The sequence below is a fragment of the Lissotriton vulgaris genome, unplaced genomic scaffold, assembly GCF_964263255.1.
Source record: "Lissotriton vulgaris unplaced genomic scaffold, aLisVul1.2 SCAFFOLD_275, whole genome shotgun sequence".
NCBI lineage: Eukaryota > Metazoa > Chordata > Amphibia > Caudata > Salamandridae > Lissotriton > Lissotriton vulgaris.
The window spans coordinates 1,890,618-1,914,518 of NW_028252092.1; the positions used below are offsets into that span (position 1 = coordinate 1,890,618).

A 23,901-nucleotide genomic window follows, 5' to 3' on the forward strand; every position below is an offset into this window, starting at 1 on the left:
AAACATTTAGTAACTAGGTAATGACAAATGTATTAACACAATTAACAAGATAAAGTATTAAATGCAAAAATATGAATTAATTAAAATGAATAATGAATTAATTATAATTAAATTACTTCCCGCCCTATTCCCCTAGAAACCCACAACCTGGTACAGAACTAAAACACACTATTACATTTTTATAAAATTACTAACTTCTAAAAATTATTAATAAATATATTATAATTAAATCACTTTCCACCCTACCCCCCTTTAAGCCCACTACCTGCTACGGTACTAAAATATGCAAAAATTAACTATCATGCAATTCATTATTTCTAAAAATGTAAAACATACAATACAAAAATAAGCTATACTTATACAAATAACATACTTTTAACACATATACTAAAATACAGAACATTGAAATAAATTGTTTTATTATTAACAACAATATTTCTACCAACGATATTACTAACTTTGACATTAGGTAAAACAATATTTCTTATCTACATGTCGGTATTCTGTTCGACAATATTCTTGCAGGCAGATATTGGGCCACATCCATATTTAAACATTGATATTCTAGTATATTGCTATTTAAACATCAAAATTATGACTTCATACCCTTGCTGTCATATCCCGCTGAAGACTTTTGACATAATTTCCAGAGACTAAAGGCCTAATTTATATGCTGGCAAGGAGGGAACTCCATTGCAATGACGATGGAGTTTCCTCTCCACCAACATAGTGGTCTCTCCACCTGACTTAGATGTGGTCAGACCATAGTAAGGGCCATCAGAGAATTGGCTATATGTCTGTCTGCAATATTAGGATTGATAGAAATATAACTGTATAACATCAAGTGACCCACTACTGATTTATTGATTGATTGTTTAAGATCACTAACCCTGATATTAGCAGAAACACTGTTTTTTTTATATCAAAAGCCTTGTCTTTATGTCTGAAATAAAAATGGTATGTCATTAAAGTATTTCCAACGTAAATGTAACTTTTACAACTAAGGGGCCAATTCTGAGCTCGCTTGGAAAGCCCTATGGCCGACTAAGTCCCGTAGAGCTTTCCGAACGACTCATGATCCAGGGCGCCGAGCCACAGAGTATGAAGCACTGCAGAGCTGACGGACTCGGTCGCTTGGAGCCCCATTAAAGTCAATAGGAGCCTGTTGTATGTCACACACATAGGCTTCCATCGTGAAAAATGTATGTCTTGGAAAAGGGAGCCCCCTGTTACATGTTTGCGTTGGTGCCCTCGCAAAGTAAATGCATGGGTGAGTGGAACCCCTGGGTCCCCCGACTGTCCAAGTCATCGGGGCCCCGGGTGAAGGTGGGTCAGGCGCAGACCCCCGAAGACTGCTTCCTGGAGCTTTTTTAAGCCGGAGACTCTGATTCGCATCGGCTGCCCGCAACGTGTATCGTACTTGGCCGGCCGGAAACCGTACGCATTGCACTGTATGCGTCAGAAAGATTTAAGTCGCTGTGCAGGTATCGCTTACGGGTATGAGTCGGTCGTGGTGCGAGGCTTGAAGCACATCATACTTGCACGCTCATCCAGCTGTACGAGTCGCACGGAAATCAGGAGTACGACTCTGACTCGCTACTGACGGATGCCTCTAGGAGCCCTTCCGAACGAGATCAGAATCGGCCCCTTGGTCTGAATTGTAAAGAGGAGGGTGCTTGAAAAGGGATTCCCCCCCCCCCCCTCTTTCGGTAGCCAAAATGTAATGTATTCATTTGGAAGAGCAATTGTGTTCACAAATTATCAATCAGTTCAAGGCACCCGACTCAGTATGGAAACTGTGGGGAAGTTGTTCCTCTTGGCCCGCATCCACTTCAAATCATGACAAGTGGCCTCAATGTAACTTGAAAATGGTGTAGGGGACCTCTGCATGATTGCTGATGTCATTTGTTCCAAGTGAAACTTTGCTTCCTAAAATGAGTCAATGTTTCTATAAGTACAACAAATTTGTTCACTTGGAATGAATGCAAATACAAGGATGGGAGGTCTGCTGTTCTACTCAGGCCTCCACTACTGTGTTCTCAGGCATTTACAGGGGTTTATAAAATTCCTCTTTCCTCATTTTTATTCATGAGGCAGGAGGTTGGCGACCTCCTGTGATGCACCCGACTGTTATTTCAGTCACACTGTAACATTAGCAGGGTGTTTTTGTGAAACACTGTAATCGACTCTCCGTAGAATACCCTGGTCTGATTCAGAAGGGTAAACTTTGACTTCAGGCGTAAATTTATACTTCAGGCCAAGATTGGGCCCTTATGTCTGACTTTTTTACAAATGGTTGCAATTTGTATGCAACTATCCAATTGAACACGTTAACTAAAGAAAACACCTCAAAAAGTCATCTGGCACACCCATCTTTGCAGAATGCCAACTACACATCTTGAGTATTCACAAAGGTAAATCTACACTTTTGTGCAACTTTACTATTTTTCCAGATTCACAAAGGTAAACTGAGACCAAAAGCCTAAATTTACCACTTTTCGGTATCCAAAAAGGTCAACTTAGACCAAACATTTATCTTTCCTAAAAGTAACTTGCATTTGTGAACTTGTAAAGTGGAGTGTGAGGAGTGTCCTCTGCTGTTAGGGCTGTTGACTCTGCAGATCAGTGTGGTACTTGCAAGGGATAGGGTGACTGATCGAGGCTGTCTGGTCACAATACTACACCACACTCTATGTTATTCCACTATGCCACTGTACGACAGCAAACAGTATTCTATTTCACTCTACGCCACTCCACTGTACGCTAATCCATTCTCCGCAACTCCACTCCACCCAACTACGCTCCACGCCAGTCCCCTGTGCTTCACTCAACAGCACAATAATCGACGACTGAACAACAGTCTACATACCTCCAATATACCACACTATACTCCACAATATAGTACTACACTGTACAACAATGTACTCCTGCCAATACGAGTGTACAGCACTCTACTATGATGAAGAGCACTTTAATGACACATTTCTCCAGTCTAGTACACTCTAAGCATCTCCCTGTATGCATCCCTACCCCATTTCATATACTTCAATCTGAGACACTACAACACTGTACTCTGCTACTGCACTCTATGGCACTCCACTGTACTCTACTCTATGCCACTCAACTGTGCTGCAGTCTATCTCACTTCACTCTACCATACTGTACCGCACTCTACTCAGCATTACTCCACTGTACAACACTTTCATCCCCTCCATGACACTCTAATCTACATCACTCTATGATCATTACCGACACACTACTATACTCTACTGTACCACAGGGCACTCCACTCTACAACACCTTACTCCACTGTATACTATTCCACTCCACTCCACGCTACTCTACTATAAAACATGCTACTCCACTCTATGCTATCCCATTCCACTGGCCTTTACTCCTCTTAGTGCATGGCACAGTACACACTCCACTCCACACTGTTCCACTGTAACCCACTGTATTCCACTCAAAGCAAATCCACTGTACAACACTCCACTACATGGTGTGCCAGTATACAACACTGTCCTCCACTCTATGCCCTTACACTACATTGTAAAACCTACCACTCTATGCCCCTACACCCTAGTGTACAACATCCTACTCCACTTTACATTACTTTAAAACACTCAACGACACCCCACTCCACTGTACTATACAGGACACCACTCTAAATTATAACACTTCACTCAACTCTACAATATGCCAATCCACTTTAGTGCATGCCAGGCTACTGTACTATACTACATGCAACTGCACTATATAACAATGTATTCCACTGTAAACTATGCCACTCAACTTTACTCCACTCCTCTTTATGACACTCTAATCTATCTCATTCCACTCTATCCCACTGCACTGTACCAATTAAATGTGCAACCTTATCTGTATTCCTGTAATTTATAGTTTTCGCAACACCTACAAACTATTATACCTCCTGCAGCTCATGCACTGTGCATGTAACTCAGCAGCCCACTACGTTAACCAAAACTTGTAAAATCGTGAGATACAGTTAATGTGCAATGGCTACTGAGCATCGGTGGTTTATGCTTTGGTGGATGTAAGCTCTGTGTCTTATTTGAGAGGAGTTTTTTCGGCACACTGACAGTGCTGTACAACATTCCAGTTTGGGAGCTGCATGTCCACAAGTAGTTACTGGAGGGTTCTCTCAAGACAGATAGAACTGGTTTTAAATGCCAATCACAAGTCTGTGGTGGGGGTGGTTTCAACCAAAAATCTGCATATGCACTCTGGCTACTCTACTGACTTGTGCTTGTTTTATGTAGGATAAATAAATATACTAGGCCTGGGTGGTAAACTCGGCTCCGCTCATGGAATTTGTGGAATTTTGTCAATTCAGCATTCTGTAGAGAACGCGGAATTGCTTAAAATTCCACGATCCACAGCGTAGCAGATTTTTTCCTTGTTCGCGCTTTCAAAATGCATGTTCGCACCTGAGGAAACGACTCATAGGCGACGAGTTTTCCTATCCATTCACGTGCGCCATGAGATTTTTGCGATAGTGAACACAGCATTTTGATGCACCATCGGACATAGGTGTTTGCGAACAGTAAACACGCATCGCAAATGGGTGGGACAAGTGAAACAAGATGGCTGCACCAATTGGCGACCACATGGGCAAGTTCGCAAGATAGTTCCCCCCCCGAACACGCAAACAGTGTCCCCAAACAGGAAAAACGCATCGCGAATGGGCAGAACAATGCCGCGTGCTCACATTGATTTTGTCCATCTTCGCGGAACTTGCGTAACGCGACTATGCAAATTCCGCCCAGGCCTAAAATACACCGTAGCTGGTTTATAGTGAGGAATGAACATTCATATTTATAATAAAAGTCTATTTTTAGGAACTAATTTTAGGTGTATCTGTTGAAGTGCAAGGGCAAACACAGTCACTTAAAGTAAAAACATCCCCCTGCTGAAGAGGGCTGGTCTTTTGATCTATAGCCTCTGCTTGGTTGGGAGGGAGTAAACTGTGAGTGATATGACAACAGAATAATGGTGAAAGAGTATTGATTGGGAACCCCTTTATATGTAGGCATATTTTGTATCATATGTGTTTAGAAAACATGAGGCTGGCAAAACAGTTAAAGCTGCCTTTAGGCTAGACTTAGAAATTGGGAGGCAGGTCCATCTGAGTTGATGGTCCAAAGCCCTGGCTCTCACTGAGCCTGGTCTTGTTTTCAGAGCTTGATGAAGCTGCTGACATCTATTTAGAAGAGGCTTAGACCATGCCGCAGGACTATTGGCATTGTGTGAGAAATACCTGATGGAGGCCATGCCTTTTAGATAATAAGTCTCCTGGTATTCCACAATTCTGGAGCACTCTGAAGTATCCTTGAGGTGATGCGCAGCACGGTATAAAACATGGTTTAGTAGCAGAGGGGGCTGGTAGCAATGGCAGATTTGTGGAGCATAGTGAGATGTCTCCTATGCGTTGCATAAGTAGCTGATATATGAGTTGTGTTTATCAAAGATGATGCTGATGTGCTTACAGGATTGATATTTCTAAGATGAATCATGCCCCAAGTTTTGAGTGTTGATTAGGTCTCTTTGAAGGAAAAGTGGGACCAGACGTACAGTTGTGATGATTTTCCGTTCTTCGCGTGGTGGTGTGGATGTGCACATGTGAGGTACATGAAAGCACCATGTCTACATGAAAGGTAACACTAGAAATGTCATCAGTTGATTGTCTTATTGAGAAATGTTCTCTAATTTATCTTCACAGCTATGGAGAAAGTGGAAGTATGCTGACATTTGGTGCAATTGACCCCTCATATTACCTTGGAAATATCTACTGGGTGCCTGTCTCGAAGGAGCGATACTGGCAGATTAATATGGAAAGGTACTAAAATAAAAGCATGAATGAATGAATGGATGCTGTATCCTGCTGTTAGATACGAATACAAAATAAATCAAACGGCAAAAAAGTAATATTGTAAATTGGGAAATACAAACTGGGGGATCTCGAGAAAATGTAAACTCAGGGCCCTATTCACAGATATACCTTAAGAAAAAATCCCAAACTTAATACTTTTGGTATTCACAGAAGGCATTTAGTAGTCCTAAGTTAAGATTTTGTTTTAAGTTAGGATTTTATCTTAAGTTAGGATTTTGTCATAAATTAGGATTTTGTCTTAAATTGGGAATTTGTCCTTAATTAGGCTTTTGTCCTAAATTACGATTTTGTCCTAAATTAGTATTTTGTCTTAAATTAGGATTTTGTCCTACGTTAAGATTTTGTCTTAAATTAGGATTTTGTCCTAAATTAGGACATTGTCCTAAATTAGGATTTTGTCTTCAGTTAGGATTTTGTCCTAAATTAGGATTTTGTCTTACATTAGGATGCTGTCCTAAATTAGGATGTTGTCTTAGGTTAGGATTTTTTGTTCTAAGTTAAGATTTTGTCTTAAATTAGGATTTTGTTTTAAATTGAACTTAAACTTAATTTACGTTGGTCCTAAATTTCATTTAAGACGAAATCCTAATTTAAGACAAAAATCCTAATTTAGAACAAAATCCTAATTTAGGACAAAATCCTAATTCAGGACAACATCCTACCTTGAGGCAAAATCCTAACTTAAGACAAAGTTGCCATGAAAACTTTGGAGGAAACTAGTAATATGCTTGGGCCAGCATATTACCAGACTCACACCGCTGCAAGACTGCTAAGGATCACAGATCCCTGGCAGTAGCAGTGGTTCTGTGGCAGTCTGACTGCCTTATTCAGAATAAGCAGGTGGATAGTGCCCATAAGTACGGTGGGCCTATGGACCGCTGTAGTCATACAAAGGCCCAATATATTTTTCTTAAGTAGACCAAATCTTCAATTCAGCGAGGGGTCATTTGTGTAGATCCTGGAAGATTTTCTCAAAGAAACTAAATGTTGAAATAAAAGAATAATGAAAATGAGTAGGAAAAAACAGGTATTTGCGACTGCATTCCATTCGGTAACTTCTTGTCACAATGCCCTATTTTCAAAAACAATTTACCGTTATATCCATCAGACACTTATGGAATCAGCGATATATAGGCTTTGTAGGTTACCCAAAAACCTTACAATGCTTTTTCATTGTGTACCGACTATAAAAAGAGTGTAAAATGAGTGTTGTAAGAAAGTCGATTATTAGTTGTGGTGTTTGAGAAACCTTACCACTTAATAAATTCACTATGCTGTATCAGGTTCAGTTAGGTTACTTTAATTTAAACTGTAGCTCTGTCCTGAGTAGCTGCGACACTGAGCAGTCAGCCTTAATTGAAAGGACATCAGAGTAAACAGTTATCAGCACTTAAATGGTAATAAGTAAGAGACACAGCACAATAACATCCCACTCCAAATTCATGAAACTAGTATATATTTTTATCTTTAAACAGACATCAAAAAGATGAACCTCAATTGAAGGGAGCCGGAGTTATGATTTTTTAAAACTGTTTATAAGACACTGTCAAAGTTCATGCTGACTCTCACAATTAGAAACTTTTCTGGTTCTTTTCCTTGTCTATGGATTAGTTGACTGAGTCGTCTGCAACTTCAGTGTGCAGTTTGAAGTGGGTGAATGAGTGAAGTCCAGTGGTCTGGTACAAACCTTTGGTCTTGGCTCGAACTGAAGGCTATCGACAAACCTGCAACACTCTGCAGTGGTAGCAATCTGAAGTCTGTGTCCCGGGGCTTGGACAATGATAGTGTGCTGAGTGGCAGTAGCATATGAACATCTGGTTCTTTTAAAAAAAACATTATCCTTGAGCTCTAGACACAAGCGTTGCAATTCCTACAGGAGGTAGAGTCAATTATAGCACCAGCCATGGGTCCTGGAACTTTTAGCACCTTGGGGGATTAACACTCTATCACCAAGAGCGCACCAGTGGGGTCAAGGGCAATTCCTGTTGGCACAGGTCAGCTGGGCTCTGTTGAGCAGGACTTCTTAAGCGTTGTAGGTGCTAGAACTTTAAGAGGAGGCTAGTCAATGAGCCCTTGGAATCCATTTTCTGGTCATTGGCATACGTGAAAAAAGATTCAGCCCTAGAGATCTCTCTACAAAGTCAACAGCAGGAGAAGAAACCTTTCTCTCTGAAGTTATGTCTTTGGTTCAGCAGATGCAGCATTCTTTTCTGAGGTAGACAGGTACAGCAGGAGCAGCCATTCTTCTGTCCTTTTTAGGTCCAGAAGTGCTCAGAGGAAAGGATCCATGGGTGTCACCTTTACACCTACCTCAAGTTTGTGAATTGGGAGAACTCCCTAACCAATGGGGCCAAAATTCCTAAGGGCAGCCCTAACTATTGTTACATCACTTCCTTGTGGATTGGCATGAAACAATCGCACAATGTGTATCTCTGCCCAAATCCAAAATATCAGAACCCGTCTTCCCTGGGTCTGAGCTATTGCTGCACCCCTGCGGTGTGTCCAGTTTTATTGTCATACTCCACCTGGAAAAATAGTTCTAAAACTGTTTTTCTCTCTCCGGGTATGAAAGCCAATCTATCTACCTTGTCAAAGGAAAGGGAGTGGTGTGGCTCACTGGTTGGAGGCGGCAGACCAGTAAGCAGAGGACGGCCCAGGACCAGGCTTCGATTCCCGACGCGGCAGGGTCGAGGACCAGGGTCAGCGGGCTCGATAATTCTCGCCTCGGTGCCTACTCCAGTCAGGGACCACACTCGGCAACTCTGGGCATTAGCTTGCCTCATCTTCACAACGGCCCCCCCAGACCGCCGGGGATGCTTGGTCGCACCTTAGAGATACCCATATGGGACCATCTCTCAGGGTGAGCCAGGACGGGTTCCCTAGCGGTCGAAGCGTGGAGATACTCCTCCAGGAGTCGATCCTAGCGCTATATAAACCCGCAATTAAATTAAGGGCAGGCTACAATGTGACTCACATTTGTCAATCAGGGACGGCTGCCATTTTGAAGTTGGGCCATCTCTGGCCATGCTTTCAGGAGGTCACGCCTCCTCTCAATAACATGCCCTTTGTTATCCTTGCCTCAAAGAGCAGGAAGACAGCAGGTGGTCTCAGGTGACAATTGCTATAGTTACTCAGAAATGGCTACTAAAGACTTGAGACAAGAAACGGGTGACTTTCTAAAGTCCCCTCAACATTACCTTAATTCTCACTATGTCAGGTTTAAGGTAAAACATTTATTTGATACCTTGAAAAACTATATTTGATTGCCCTAAATGGAACTTAGTACTTTGTGGTTGGGCTAGTGTAACCATATGTTAGCCAATGGGACAGCCAGTCTTGCTCCAGTGAAAATGACAACAAGACGTTTAAACTGTCAGTGCATGTAAAACACACTAAACATGTCCTGCTTTTTAAAATCTAGCACCTTGTCTTATGGACGTATATGGCTTACCTTAGGGTGACTTATAACTATTAAAAGTAAGGATTGGATTTAACAAAACAGGTATAGTTTAAAAGGTCAACAAGCTGCTTGGGTGATATTACAGACATTGAAATCCACATTGAACTGTTCAAAAGCAGCGTCAGGCCATATAGTTGTGTTGAATCAGTGTGTGGGGCTTGTACTGAGTGCTATAGTACCCTTATAGCTCCTTGTTGAAAATTGTTTAAAAGCTGCCAGACGAATGTGCACTGGCAGGTCTCGAGCCATGTTTTCATTTTATCACTGCAGCGGTGGTACGATAAGTCCTGCATTCAACCTATTTACCATTTTCTTAAAGATTTGCCCAGACATGTTGGCATCCATATATCTCTCAGTTCTAGTCTCACAATGCTGTTCTCCAAATGTTTCTTATAGGCTCCATTCCCCCGCTGGAGATCAATTTCGGTCCAAAGTCATTTACCCAGTGTCTTGTCAGCAGCTGCACGCAGTTTGTGGCAGAGTTTTACAAAGGCCGCAGGTCTGGCAAGTGACCCTTTTGTTATTGAAAACTCCAGTTGAACTTGGGCAGGCGAGGCAGATCAGGGTAGCCGAAAGTTTTTTTTATACAATCTTATCACTAGTTTGCCAAGGAGGATGACCTCAGTGCCTAGCATTATCTCTGATCCATGTGCAGTTTTTCTCTTTATTATGTTGATTAAAAGCAATCACATTTGTTGTTTTGCTATTTACTTCCAGGCCATTCCTGTCTGTGCAAACGCCAGACAATAGAGAAGCCACTGAATGCCTGTTTGTCTGTCACAAGAGGGGTTCTAACACACAGTATACAAACAGCTAACTGTAGATTTTTGGCCCTAGCTCAGCCACCACCTGGGACAACCTACTAAACCCTGAATTTTCTGGAATTTAGATACAAGGGGTTGTCCAGTATGGTTTTCATGTGGTGTTCCTACCCACAAGAGCTTGAAAACATCAAATCTTGGCTAATAACACACATTTTCCTCAACATTTCTGGGAGGGAATATTCTGGCATCTGAAGGAATCCACACATTTCTTACATGTATCATTCCTCCAAGTCTCCCAATTCAAATCATACCTCCTTTTGTGGCTAGGCTTAGTGCTCACGGCAGGATACTACCCAAAATGGCCACTTCAAATTCACCAGTGAAAAGTAAAACCAACCCATTTTATTTTACAATTTGGGTGGGTGTAGGTTTTTGGCCCTAGCTCAGCCGGCACCTAGTGAAACCAGCCGAAGCAGTCTGGAAACAAGACACCCATGGGAGTCCACCTTGGCATGACTTGCGTGGCTCGCACCAGGTTTTCCTACTCAGAAGCATTTTGGCTAAAAATAAATATTTCCCCCAAATTTCTGTAACTGAAACTTCAGAATCTGCAGGGAATCATAGATTATGCTCCCATCCGGTGTCCCCCCACATCACCCAATACAAAATTTACCTCACTTCTGTGGGTGGGTCTAGCGCCCACATTGGGAACGGGCCCAAAGCACAACTTGGACACTTCACATTTTTCAATGAAAACCAACCCTCTTTTGCAATCTGGGCAGCTGTGGATTCTGGGAAGTAGTTCAGCCAGTCTTTTCATGTATGGGAGTTTCATCCCTAAACCACATTTCTTTGAAATTGAAGTCTCTTGTTGCCATCTTTCAAAGCTGAAATGTAGTAGAAATACTTTTTAGGACAGTGCCTGCTTGTTATTTCAACAGGCCACAGGAGGCAGATATGGTTAGACGAAGGGGACCCTTGTGAAATAATGCCCACGCTTTATGACACACATGAGTGTATGATCATACAAGAGTGCTGTGTACACAGATAATCAATTTACAGTAACATGTTAAACTTCCCAGTGAAAACCTAGTGAACCAGCAGAGTTTGTCTCTGCATCCAATTAGTAGGGAATGCAGTGTAGGGAAAGGGTTAACATTCTCAAATATGAATTGTAGGATTTAGCCCTGTTCATCAGATCTCTATTTCTACAGAAGATTACATGTTTGAGGTTAGGATATACAACACATCTGGAGATAGTCTAAGGCAGAATGAATTCATTACAAAGTAGTACAACTAGAAAACGATATAACAGGTTCTGCCTGGGCATGTGTTCCTGGATGAGTTGTTGATATATATGATACTGTTTGAAATGTGTATGTACATGAGATGTTTTATTATGTGACTTTTTTCTCCAATGAGGTGCCCAGATCAGGTGATGGTGCTTCCCTTAACAGGATGAGAAGCTCTAAAGATGTTAGATCTATTTCTCACAATTGAGGATTGTAAGGAATTACTTATATTTGATTCTTGAGAGCTTCCATTGATATTAGTCTCTTCCTTCCAACCTCAGCGTCTCCATGAATGGAAACATTATCGCCTGCGACGGAGGATGTCAAGCTATTGTGGACTCGGGAACAACTATGATTTCTGGTCCCAAATCTGGAATTGCAAATATCCTCAATGTTATTGGAGCAACTCTGGACTCTAATCTGGAGGTAAGTGTCTATAGCTTCCCATTTCTGGTGTGTGATAGTAGAATTAACAGACATTTCAGCTGGAAGCAATTGTTTTCCGTAAGGATGGCCAGGCCCTAAATGCCAACAGTTTAACAATCAATTGGTCAATGAAAAATTATTATTTCGATCAGAAAGCATCACTATAACATTGATTGTTCAATACACTTAAACTGACAGTTACAAACCATATTCCATCTATATATTATTTGTCCTAAATAGCAAAACTAATCTAGTGATTTATTGTTCAACTATATTGTTGTGATATAGTCCCTAATGTCCATAATACATAACAATCAGGCTGCACAGGTATAATAGTTCTCAATCTGTTTGTTACTCTATAATGCGCAACCTTTTGTGACCCCACCGCTTAGAAGTCACAATAAAAAAAAAAGATTTCTCCAAATAATCAAGCAATGAAAAGGAGCATACCATTATACACAATTAGTTTCTGAAATACAATCAATATCTCAAAATCCCCAAAATCCCAAAAATATTGAACAGGGAGTCTTGAAGTGTCTTTTTTTCAATATTCTTTATTTGCAATCATATACGATATGCATACATCAGCCCAGCCAACGCGTTTCTTACAACATGGACTTACTCAGGGTTGTGTATATATGTCAAAAATAGCTGAAACGATCTCCTTTATATTCCGATGTTAACATACGCTGGGATTACCCGTGGCGTCTAGATTATTATAGGTTTAAAGGATAATTGCCTTCAAATCCAATCTGCTGTGTTGTTTGTTCAAGTTCGAATGCTGTCTCAGACTTCTTCCTGGTTTAAAACCTTCATCCTTTCAAAAATCATAGCCATATATCCTGAAATGATCTGCATTGTACAGATAGGTCAGTCTCTAAACCTTCCCTGCTGCTCCCATACCCCTGCTACCAGCACAGTGCAGTTAAAAGCACGTGTTGCTTATTTTTGACCATGTCAGCATAACACAATACAATGCCACACTCACTATGCAGTGCACTTTTGCATTTTACAAAGTGCAGGAAACCTGGAAGATAATAAAGGTAGCTTTACAACACTGTCTTTTTGATTATTCTGATGTATTTTCTTGTTTCTTGACACATTGCCAGTTTCCTTGGCCTCTGATTTGACATGCCTGATACCTGCAGAAGAGGCAAAGTGTATTTGACAGCAGGAGGGAATGTTTTTTTTAAACAGCTTTAATGAATTGTGGTGTCTGTGTATTATATGTTGGTGCACTGTTATTATATACTTATATTGGAATCTTAATTTGTACTTGGGCAACTATTCCATCTATTACTTGCAACAGAATGTTTGGGCAATGGCTTGGAACACTCCTGCAGTCAGTTGGAGTGACCATCCTGAGTCCTCAATTCATGTATTCCTGTTTCTCCTGTTATCATAATGAAAGACTGAAGATTGAGGGTCCTCTGTGTTACTCTCTACATCTAGAAGATTGCACACTTCAGGAATGTATCCCGTTCTACCAATTAGTGTGAACAATGCACTATGAACAAGAAGGCTCTTCCAGAGCCCCCTCAGTCTCACAAGTATACATCTTATTTTTATTTAAATTGTTCCACAAAGATTTTTGGGTATTGCATTACTCTCATAGTACTGTTAAAGTACCCATTTACCATATTTTCTGGGATAGTACTATAACTGGTACTGCCAGGGTGGCAAAAACCCTAAGTACAACCCTGCCCCTGCTTGAGCACCATCTCTTGCTGTGCGTACTGCGGGGGTTGACCCAGGGCCTGACCTACAACAAGACTCTATTCCCAATCCCCGAGTGACACCACGGCAGAGTTTCTTTGGCTGTGCACAGCTGGGGTGCTGATCTCAGGGCCTGCCCAACCCAGTCATGAGTGCCCAACACATTAGCAACTGGATACCCATGGACACAATAAATAAAAATTCAAGAGGGATGTGGGTATTGACACAAGTACATTCCAACACAAAGCCTAAATGAATAAAAAACAAATTGTGTCTTGTACAGTCCGTCAGTGTTTCGTTTTTTTAATACTTTCATAGACAAACCAGCCGACACGTGTTTCGTCACATGTGGGATAGTTTTCCTGCGACTCATCCAGGCTAAAATGGAGTAGCCGTATTTAGGGTAGTCGCTCCGCCGGTTACAATTCCGACCTGGGTTATAGGGCTTATCCCCTCACCCTTTTGCACCACATCCAAACCATTCCGGCTCTAATTAATAGCGTCCACATTTGGCAGAGCACCCTTTTCAATTCCCTGAACCTAAAATCCCTTCTGTTAATACTACATGAGTGCCCAACACCCAACTGTGCATAAGGGGAGTACTTATAAAAGAGACCCCAATCCAGCTTTCCTAATTGTGACACAATCTGACAGCATGTCAGCACAGAAGATGTAACCAACTTGCTGTCACTGGTACGGATCCTATTTATGTCTAACAGTTTCCCACTGGTACAGATTGATGATTTAGAAACCACTACTTTTCACTCAAGCCAGACAGAGCTCCATGTGTTTTCACCAGTGTGAGACTACTCCCAGGGCCCGATGGAACCACCAGGTCACTATAGCAACTGAATTTGAATCTAGAATTTAAAAGCAAAGAGGCTATCATACTAGAAACCGCCCCTTGTTTCGTGATGGCCAGCGCCTGGGCTCTGCAGGGGTCATTTGCCACACATTTCTTAATTCCATGTTTGATACCAGCAGTGCTATACATTGTTTGAGCGTCTGACTTGCCATTTCTAAACAACTTCAAATTATTATCATTACCTTTCTGTTGCCAGGAGATATCTATGATATTTCCATCTTACTTATGATAACATGTACTCTCTTCTTCTTAAACTTTAGTATAGTGTTGACTGTTACACTATTAGTGATTTACCGGACTTGTATTTCACTTTCAACGGGAAGCCATTCAACGTGCCTGCCACAGCCTACATCAACCAGGTAGGTGACAGTCAAGCTCTTTTCATCCTTTGAATCTCCTTAGACCACTCTTCTCTCAGGCAGGCTGGTCCACAGCTCACATAACATGGCTGCTTGAGCTGGAGTTTTCTCTAACATTACCCCAAATCTATCCAAAGTTGTTACCATCTTTGTCCCCTTCCATTGCTCTTTGGTTAATCCCCTCACACATTCCTGTTCTTTCTCCTGCTTTCTATTTTCTGTTTCTCCTTTTTCACATATCCTTCGATCTGTGGGGTCTCACCTTACCTCTCTGTTCTGTATAGTAAATCTGTGTTCTGTGTCGTCTTACAACTGTGCTGCGTCTCCTCCATCTCTTTCCATTCTGCCCTTTCCCACTCCTTTGTTCTCTGTTAATTCTCCTATCTCACTCTTCTGTTTTGGTTTTTCCCATGTCTTTCTGTGCTGTCCCCTCCAATCTCTGTTTGTGTCTCTCCCTCCTCCTTCTATCTTAATGCTCTATTGTTCCCATATCTATATTCCTCCTCCTTAGGTTTCAGTTTTTCATCTCATCCCTCTATTCTTTCAACTCTTTCTCTCTTTTCTGCTCTTCCTATATCTTTTTTGTCTGTTTCCTTCCATATCTCTGTTCTTCCACTATTCTCAGTGGTTCATTACTGAAATTTCTCCGTATCTGCACCCTAGTCTCCTATCTCTCTGGTCTGTCTCAACAAATATTCCTGTTTTCTCTGATATATCTCTCTGTTGACGTCATCCTGTGTTCAATATCATCCTATCTCTGTGTTCATTTAAATACCAACTCTGCACTGTCATCTTCCATTGCTCTCTGGTTTGCCCCATCCTACATCTTAGTTCTTTCTTCTCTTTTATGTCTTCTGTACCATTGCATATCTCTGTTCTATCTCGACACTCTGTTTTGTCTCCTCTCATAACTGTGCTGTCTCCTGCCATTGTCCTCTGTTCTGTATGTTTTTATCTTTATGGTTTGATCAAGCTTGCTCCAAGGCCCGGCAAAATCTGCATAGGCCGGCTAGGAAGGATAGGGAAAAGGCACTAAGAGAAGAGGCATGGGATAACTTAGAGTTAGCAGCAGCCTCCAAGAATTGTCAACATTTATGGAAAGTGATTAACGCTCCTCATTTTAAACATACGACACATCCTTCTCTAGATTCTCACGTCAGTGAGGATCAATGTGTGGTCCAATTCTAAATAATTTTTGACTCAAATAATATCTCACGAACAGAATGCCCAATTGTAGAATCACCTCCGAGGGAGCCCTTGACTTTTTCATTCCAGGAGGTTAGTAGGGGATTGACAAAGTGCTCTAATAGAAAGGCACCGGGTCCTGATGTGGTCCCCATTGATTTTTTCTTTGGGTACCATGACTTATGGATCCCATTACTAACTAATGTTTGTAATGAAATTGTAAAATCTAACCCACTGACCTCATGGAGAACTAGTATTATTGTTCCCATATTCAAAAAGGGTGACAAAGAAAAGTCCCAAAACTATAGACCAATTTCATTGCTGGATACAACGGCAAAACGAATGGGCCGCCTACATCTAAATAGCCTGGAAGAATGGGAACAACAAAAAAAAGTATTCTGATGCAGGCCCAATATGGAGTCCAGAGCGGGAGAGGCAACACAGATCAGGGTTGATCTAACCATGATGATTGATAAATATACCAGAGCCAGTACAGGTCAGGGTCTTTCTGGCTTTCATGGATCTCAGCGCAGCATTTGACTGGCAGATCCACTCCCAACTCTGGAAAATAATGGCTGAATTGGGGGTGGAGCCTTCAATCATTAGTTCTATCCGGCAACTCTTTCTGATGCCACTGGGAGAGTAAGATTTGGGAAACAGGGGGAATGCACTCCCCCATTTAAGATCTGAAGGCTAGTCAGCCAGGGGTGTGTCCTTGCCTCATTCTTATTTTCTCTATATACGAATGGTTTCAAAGCAGCACTCTGAGGAGCAACAAGAGATGTTCTCATATTTGACTTCCTGACGGTACCTATTCTCGCATATGCTGATGATGTGGTGTTAATTGCATGGACAGGGGTGGTCTACAGCGATTAACAAATGCCTTTGCATCCTTCATGACATCCTTGGGCTTAAGGGTAAATGAAGACAAGTCTTTTGTAGTAGGGAGGCCTGTGGTAAAGAGAGCATATAAGTTTATGATAGGCGAAAGGGAAACTAGAGGTCGTAGATTCCTTCTCGTACCTAGGGGTTCCTTCGACAACAAACAGAACTGGGAAAATGTGGTGAAGAATAGAGCACTAATGATGGAGAGGAGTATGGGAGCTAAAATGAGTTTCACAAAAAGGCTGGGTTCAAAACCACTTCATCCTACAAATAAGATCTATCAGGCCAAGTCACTTTCATTTGCTACTTAGCTCTCTCTTACTTTCTCTCTCGCTCTCTCTCTCTCTTGCTCTTTCTCTCTCTCGCTTTCTCTCTTTTTCTCTCGCTCTCTCTTTCTTTCTCTCTCGCTCTCTTTCTCTCTCGCTCTCTCTCCCTTTCTCTCTCTCTTTTTCTCTCGCTCTCTCTCTCTTTCGCTCTCACTCTCTCTCTTTCCATTCTCTCTCTCTCTCTCTTCCTCTCTCGCTCTCTCTCTCTCTTTCTCTCTCTCTCTCTTTTTCTCTCTTTTCTCTCTCTCTCACTTTCGCTCTCGCTCTTTCTCTCTTTTCTCTCTCTTTCTAGTCCTCTCTTGCTCTCTCTCTCTTTTCTCTCTCTTTCTCTCTCTGTCTCTCTCTTTTCTCTCTCTTTCTCTTTTCTCTCGCTCTCTCTCTCTCTCTTTCTCTCGCTCTCTCTCTTTTTCTCTCGCTCTCTCTTTCTTTCTCTTTCGCTCTCTTTCTCTATCGCTCTCTCTCTCTTTTTCTCTCACTCTCTCTCTCTTTCGCTCTCACTCTCTCTCTTTCTCTCTCTCTCTTCCCCTTTCTCTTTCTCTCTCTCTTCCTCTCTCGCTCTCTCTCTCTCTTTCTCTTTCTCTCTTTTCTCTCTCTCACTTTTGCTCTCGCTCTCTCTCTCTATTTCTCTTTCTCTCTTTTCTCTCTCTCTCACTTTTGCTTTCGCTCTCTCTCTCTCTTTTTCTCTCTCTCTCGCTCTCTCTCTTCCACTCTCTCTCTCTCTCACGTTTCTCTCTCTTTCTCTTCCTCTCTCGCTCTCTATCTCTTTCTCTCTTTTCTCTCTCTTTCTCTTTCTCTCTCGCTCTCTCTCTCTTCCACAGTCCGAACCAAACGAGCATTAGAGAGACAATTTTGCAGCTTTTTTGGACAATGGTCGCTATATCTTGGCAATATTGTGTACAGAGCACCCTGCTTGAATCAATGTGAAATTGCCCACTTAAGGAGCTCTAAACAAATGCTTGACCCCCACTAACCCATTCATGAAAAGACACAGTGCATGTGGATGGAAAAGTACATTTCATTTTATATCCTGCAGGGCAGCAACACACACGACAAGGAGTAAATCAGTTGTACATAATCAATTGATCGAATCATGAAGTCGATCTTACTAATAGATTATGTTATTTCTGTCCTTCGATAGAACACCTGCACCGCCAAATTCATATTGTCCCCTTCCAACCTGCCGGATACCTGGATCCTTGGAGATGTCTTCATGAGGGGGTACTACACCGTCTTCGACAGAGCTAACAACAATGTTGGCTTTGCCACCGCCGCCTGAATATAGCACCTTGGCACGCCCTGAGACTATGGAGTAGACAGCATTGTAATTTGAAAAAGTGTGACTGTGTATACTCAATATGGTCTCAAGTGAATAAACAGCCATTCTGAAGCATAAGTTCCATCTTCATTTGTTGTGTCTGTCGAAAGATGGTGCTTGAACTTAAGCCAGAAATGCAGAAAGATGCAGCAATGAAACCCCAGTCTCTACAGTGCTTAAGATGCCCACAATATGACATGTTTGATCATCATCAGGTCAGGCCAGCATCATGTGGCAACTGCCTGCAGTATGACAAACATGTACAGAGGTTTACATGGATTTGCTGCAGACATCCACTGTATGACTACAGATGTCGACAGTATGACTACAGATTACTACAGACATTCACAGTATGATTACAGATGTCAGAAGTATGACTACAGATTACTACAGACATTCACAGTATGACTACAGATGTCAACAGTATCACTACAGACGTTCACAGTATCACTACAGATGTTGACAGTATGACTTCAGATTAATAAAGACGGTCACAGTATGACTAAAGATGTCGACAGTAGGACTACAGATGACTGCAGATGTCCAGAGTACCACTACAGATTTCTTCAAACGTCCAATGTATGATTACAGATGTCCACAGTATGACTAAAGATGAGTACAGACATCAACAGTCTGACAACAGACATCCACAGCATTACTACAGATATCCAGAGTATGACTACAGATGTCCATATTATGACTTCATATTTCTACAGCTGTTTACAGTATGTCCCTACAGATGTCCAGAGTATGGCTACAGACCTCCAGTGTGTGACTACAGACGTCCACAGTATGACTACAAATGTCCACAGTGAGACTACACATGCCCATAGTATGACTACACATCAAATCACTACAAATGTCCACAGTATGACTTCAGAATTCTACAGTGGTCCATAGTGTGTATGACTACAGATGTCCATAATATGAATAGAGATCACTACATATGTCCAAAGTATGACAACAGACATCCACAGTGTGAGCACAGACATCCACAGTATGACTACAGATGTCGACAGTGTGAGTACAGATGACCACAGTATGAGTTCAGATGGCCACAGTATGACTACAGACGTCCACAGTATGACTACTGGTGCCCACAGTATTAGTACTTATGCCTCCAAAATTGTGAATTAAGCACTGAATGTTTAAGGATAAACAACAATTTTATTAGTTTACCCAGACAATAACTTTTTGTCGTTGAGTCAATACTTGGTTAAACAATTTTTCATTATACAAAAACAGACAATGAATAACCATCAACTTCATTTCTAGCCATATGTGATTCGAAAAGCAGTTTGTGCATATATACAGTGTAAGAATTCAAGTAAAAAAAATTTTGAAGAAGAAAAAACATTTAGTCATACATATACAGTTTTATGCATGGACACAATAAATCAAGAATAAAGTGAGAAAACCTAATCAACAATTCACAATGGAAAATCACAGGTGTGAAGAGGAGAGGGAGGAAATATTTTTCAAAGATCGACTCCCAACTCATGAACTGAATTCATTTTCTAGTTCTCTAGTATTCAGAAAAAGAGCCCATTTTATACATAACTGACATGGACCACAAATGTCAAGTCAAATGCCGACGCGTTTCGAATCCTGTTGCGTTATTTACAGGATTCTCATCAGGGCGGTGTGATTCTAGTCCATGGGAACTGTTTGTGAAAAGAAATGAGAAATGTTTGTTTACCAAACTTTGTCCTCTAGCCAATTCTACTCATGAGCTGTACACGCATCATGGTGCGGCATAACTTTTAGTTAATTGCCCCAAGTGACTTCTGTTTGAAAATATCGTCTATGGCAGGCGGGTCTGGGCTGCAACAGAGCAAGATTGGTATCAGTAATTCATTGTGCAGTGTAAGTACTCACAGGGAGCGAAGGGCATGGGTTTGAGAGTTACCTTCAATCTTCACAACCCTAAGGCTGGTGTGCCGGTATCGGAAATTAATTTTCAATGCTGGCGCATTATTTTCTTCTAGGAAAAAGATCGAAAACACGGGGTTGGAATCGATCTCAATTAAAACGACATGCACGGAGGCAAGAGCGCCTCACAGGCGAAACTTACTTTTAAACACTTCAACACGGGCGGGAAGATCCTCACCGGTATTGGGAACAGCGCGGTTCCCGTTCTGTAAAGCAAGGAGAAAGGCAGGTGTCACTGATGTTTACTTCGCTGCGCTTTCAGTGAAAACTACAGGGTGGACGCAAGTCTCAGTGTGCGGGGGTCATATTCTTACCATAAATCAACACGGAGAGCTCCGCTGGTATATCCTGCTTCCAACCGGCACACTCTGTATTTGGTTGTCCGAGGCAGCGCCGGTTCTCACAAAAATAAAAGCATGTGATCCGCTCTTGTCCAATCAGAGCCACAGTGGTTACTGGTGCCTTATGGGAATTGAAGTCCAGGATGTAGGTTTACGCCCGATTAATCTCACTAAGAGTGTTGAGACCCTTATTCACACTGTCAAATCTTAGTATTAGATATGCCTCCTTGCGAAGTAGCATGGTTTCAACATCTGGATAGCGTTTAGGGTCTATCCAAACTAGTGGTGTCCATTTAAAATCATTTTCAGTATGGTTGTTATTTAAAAAATGTTCCACCATTGGTGCAGTCATAACTTTTTTCTTAATGCGAGAACGATGTTGTGTTATTCTGGCATTAATGGCTTGATTTGTTTTCCCAATGTAAACTCTGTCGCAGGGACAGACCACTGCATAGACGATATTTCGGGTCCTGTAATTCGTAAACGCATCGTGCTTCCACTTGATGCCATTGGGAAAACAAATCAGAAGAAGCATATTAGAACCGAACTTCACGGTTACTTTTTACTTAAACACCTTAAAGCAGGCACTATTCCCTGGGGCCTTCAGGTCAAGAACATTCCCGTAATCTTCACAGAGGATGCAGATTACAAGAAGGGCTTTAGCCAAATTAACACCAAATGCAGTAGAGATCTAATGGTACATACCATCGAGACAGCTCAACGCATCTGTAGTCAGGAAGAAAAGGAAATTGAGGAGTTAATCAAAAACATCAATGACACTCAAACCACAAGTGATGCAAAGATACTCCTAGAAAAAATAGAAAAAGAAATTGCATCATTCAAAGATTACACCCTGAATATCAAATCAGCACAATTTGATAAAGACTCAAAAACTTTCCGACTGGACCAGGTGTATCCTTTTCTCAGAGAAGACTTTTACACCTCGGGGGAGTCGCGAGGGGCCTTAAACACATTTCAAGGCAGATCTAGAAATAGATTCATAACATTCTCGGACACTACTTCGTCCGACTCTTCCTCTGACTCCAGACAGTCAAATTCCAAAACACGGGGTGCAGGAAGGGGATCAACTCCTTTTTTAGCCAGGGGCGGTCAAACACGACCTCGTTTCAAGCAACCATGGCAAATGCGCACTCGCAACAGAAATTACAACAACTAGACTCGTCTACCATTGTAAATCTTTCTGATAAAGTTCTAAATAAGGATGAGGAAATGCTTCTTGACCTGGGTCTCAAATTCGTCCCAACTAAAAGAACAGACTTTACAAAATTGAAACTGGAGGCACTTGACTTCTGTCGCAAAGTCAGGCTGAAAGCCTATTTTGCAGGGGCCGAAATGACGTCAATACAGGAAACCACTGGATTGAGGGTTAAATCCAGGTTCACTCCAACAATAAATATTCCGAAACAAATCATTGCTTTTGAACAAGCGATCTTGTCCTCCCTTACCAAACTTGAGAAGAAAAGCAGTTTTGTCAAAAACAACATCAGTAAAGGAATCCAAAAGGCAATTGGTGATCTGAAATCTGACACATCGATTGTAATTAAGCAGGCGGGTAAGGGTGGTGCGGTGGTCCTATGGCCCGTCCCATGTATCTTACTGAAGGACAACTGCATGTGAACAATAGGGATTGGTACAGACCGTCTAAAGAAGATCCTGTCCTTGCCATTCAGGACAAAATAGCTAAAATCACACAGAGAGCCTTAGACGAAGGCTTCTTAGGCCTAAAAGAGCATGAATTCCTAAATAAAAAGTCACCAAGAACGCCAATTCTCTATTTCTTACCCAAGATTCATAAAAACGAAAGGGTACATCCTGGAAGACCCATAGTGTCCGGATGCGATTCGGTGTTAGAACCGATATCTAAATACATTGATTTCTTTCTAAAACCATGTATGGAACAAGTGAAATCGCACCTCAGGGACACCACTGACTTCATCACTCGTATTGAGGGACGCACATTCAATGAATCAACGGAGTTGATGGTGACATTGGATGTCGCTTCGCTATACACGCAAATACCGCAGGACGAGGCTCTTGAGGTCATTGAATTCTATCTAGAACAACGAGAAAGACCCCACCGGGTACCCTCTACATTTATTGTAGCATTGGCAGAGATAACTCTTCGGAGCAACTATTTCAAATTCGAGAGTGACTTTTTCATACAAATCAAGGGGACAGCCATGGGCTGTCCTTATGCGCCGGAGCTGGCGGTGCTATACATGGCACAATATGAAGAAAGATTCATCTACAAGGACAACCCCTACTCACACCACATTATTCAATGGTTGAGATATATAGATGACGTCTGGCTCCTGTGGCAGGGGAGCCAGACGGAACTTGATCAATTCTATGCATGGCTTAATTTCAGACACCCTGATATTAAATTCACGTTGAACTCTAGTTCAAAAGAAATGACTTTCCTTGACATCACAGTAGGCACCAGCAGTTCTAGGCTGACAGCCTCTTTGCACAAGAAGAAAACAGATAGGAATACAATCCTTCACTATACCAGCTCACATCCACAAAGCCTTAAGGATAATTTACCTTATGGTCAACTGCTCAGAATTAGACGCAATTGCACAAGTCGTAACGACTTTGACTCACACGCAACAAGATTCTGCAGTGAGATGGCTGACAGAGGATGCCCCAAAAAATTGTTGAAACATGCAAAAAATAGGGCCAAATTTACCCCGAGAGACACACTTCTGCAGGTAAAAGAGAAAAAGGAATTGGACAAATTGGTGTGTGTGACAACCTTTGGTCAACACACAAACCAATTCAAAAACATCATAAGAAATAATTGGCATTTATTGGAAACACTCGAGTACCCCCTGTCTAAACCCATCTTTGCAATGCGGAAAAACACAAGCATTGGACAACACCTTATCAAAGCGGACAGTCACATTCCTCCACCCAAAAGTGACCTCATAGCTCAGTGGAACCTGAAACCTGTAAGTGGGCACCACAAGTGTGGTAACTGTGTATCATGTTCTACAACAATAGAAGGAGACACCTTCACCAACCGTGGCATCAAGTGGAAACACGATGCGTTTACGAATTGCAGGACCCGAAATATCGTCTATGCAGTGGTCTGTCCCTGCGA

General features: G+C 41.8%; 1 protein-coding gene across 1 annotated transcript in view; it reads left to right on the top strand.

The window, feature by feature from the left end:
- The window catches only part of LOC147662677 (pepsin A-like), a 42,619-nt gene extending 24,037 nt beyond the window's left edge, over positions 1-18,582 (top strand). The window contains exons 6-9 of the mRNA XM_086950992.1: positions 5,741-5,857; positions 11,709-11,853; positions 14,695-14,793; positions 18,328-18,582. Of these exons, the coding sequence (XP_086807118.1) occupies positions 5,741-5,857; positions 11,709-11,853; positions 14,695-14,793; positions 18,328-18,465 (499 nt within the window). The 3' untranslated portion in view covers positions 18,466-18,582. The remainder of the gene's footprint in view (positions 1-5,740; positions 5,858-11,708; positions 11,854-14,694; positions 14,794-18,327) is intronic.
- Positions 18,583-23,901: the final 5,319 nt, after the last annotated feature.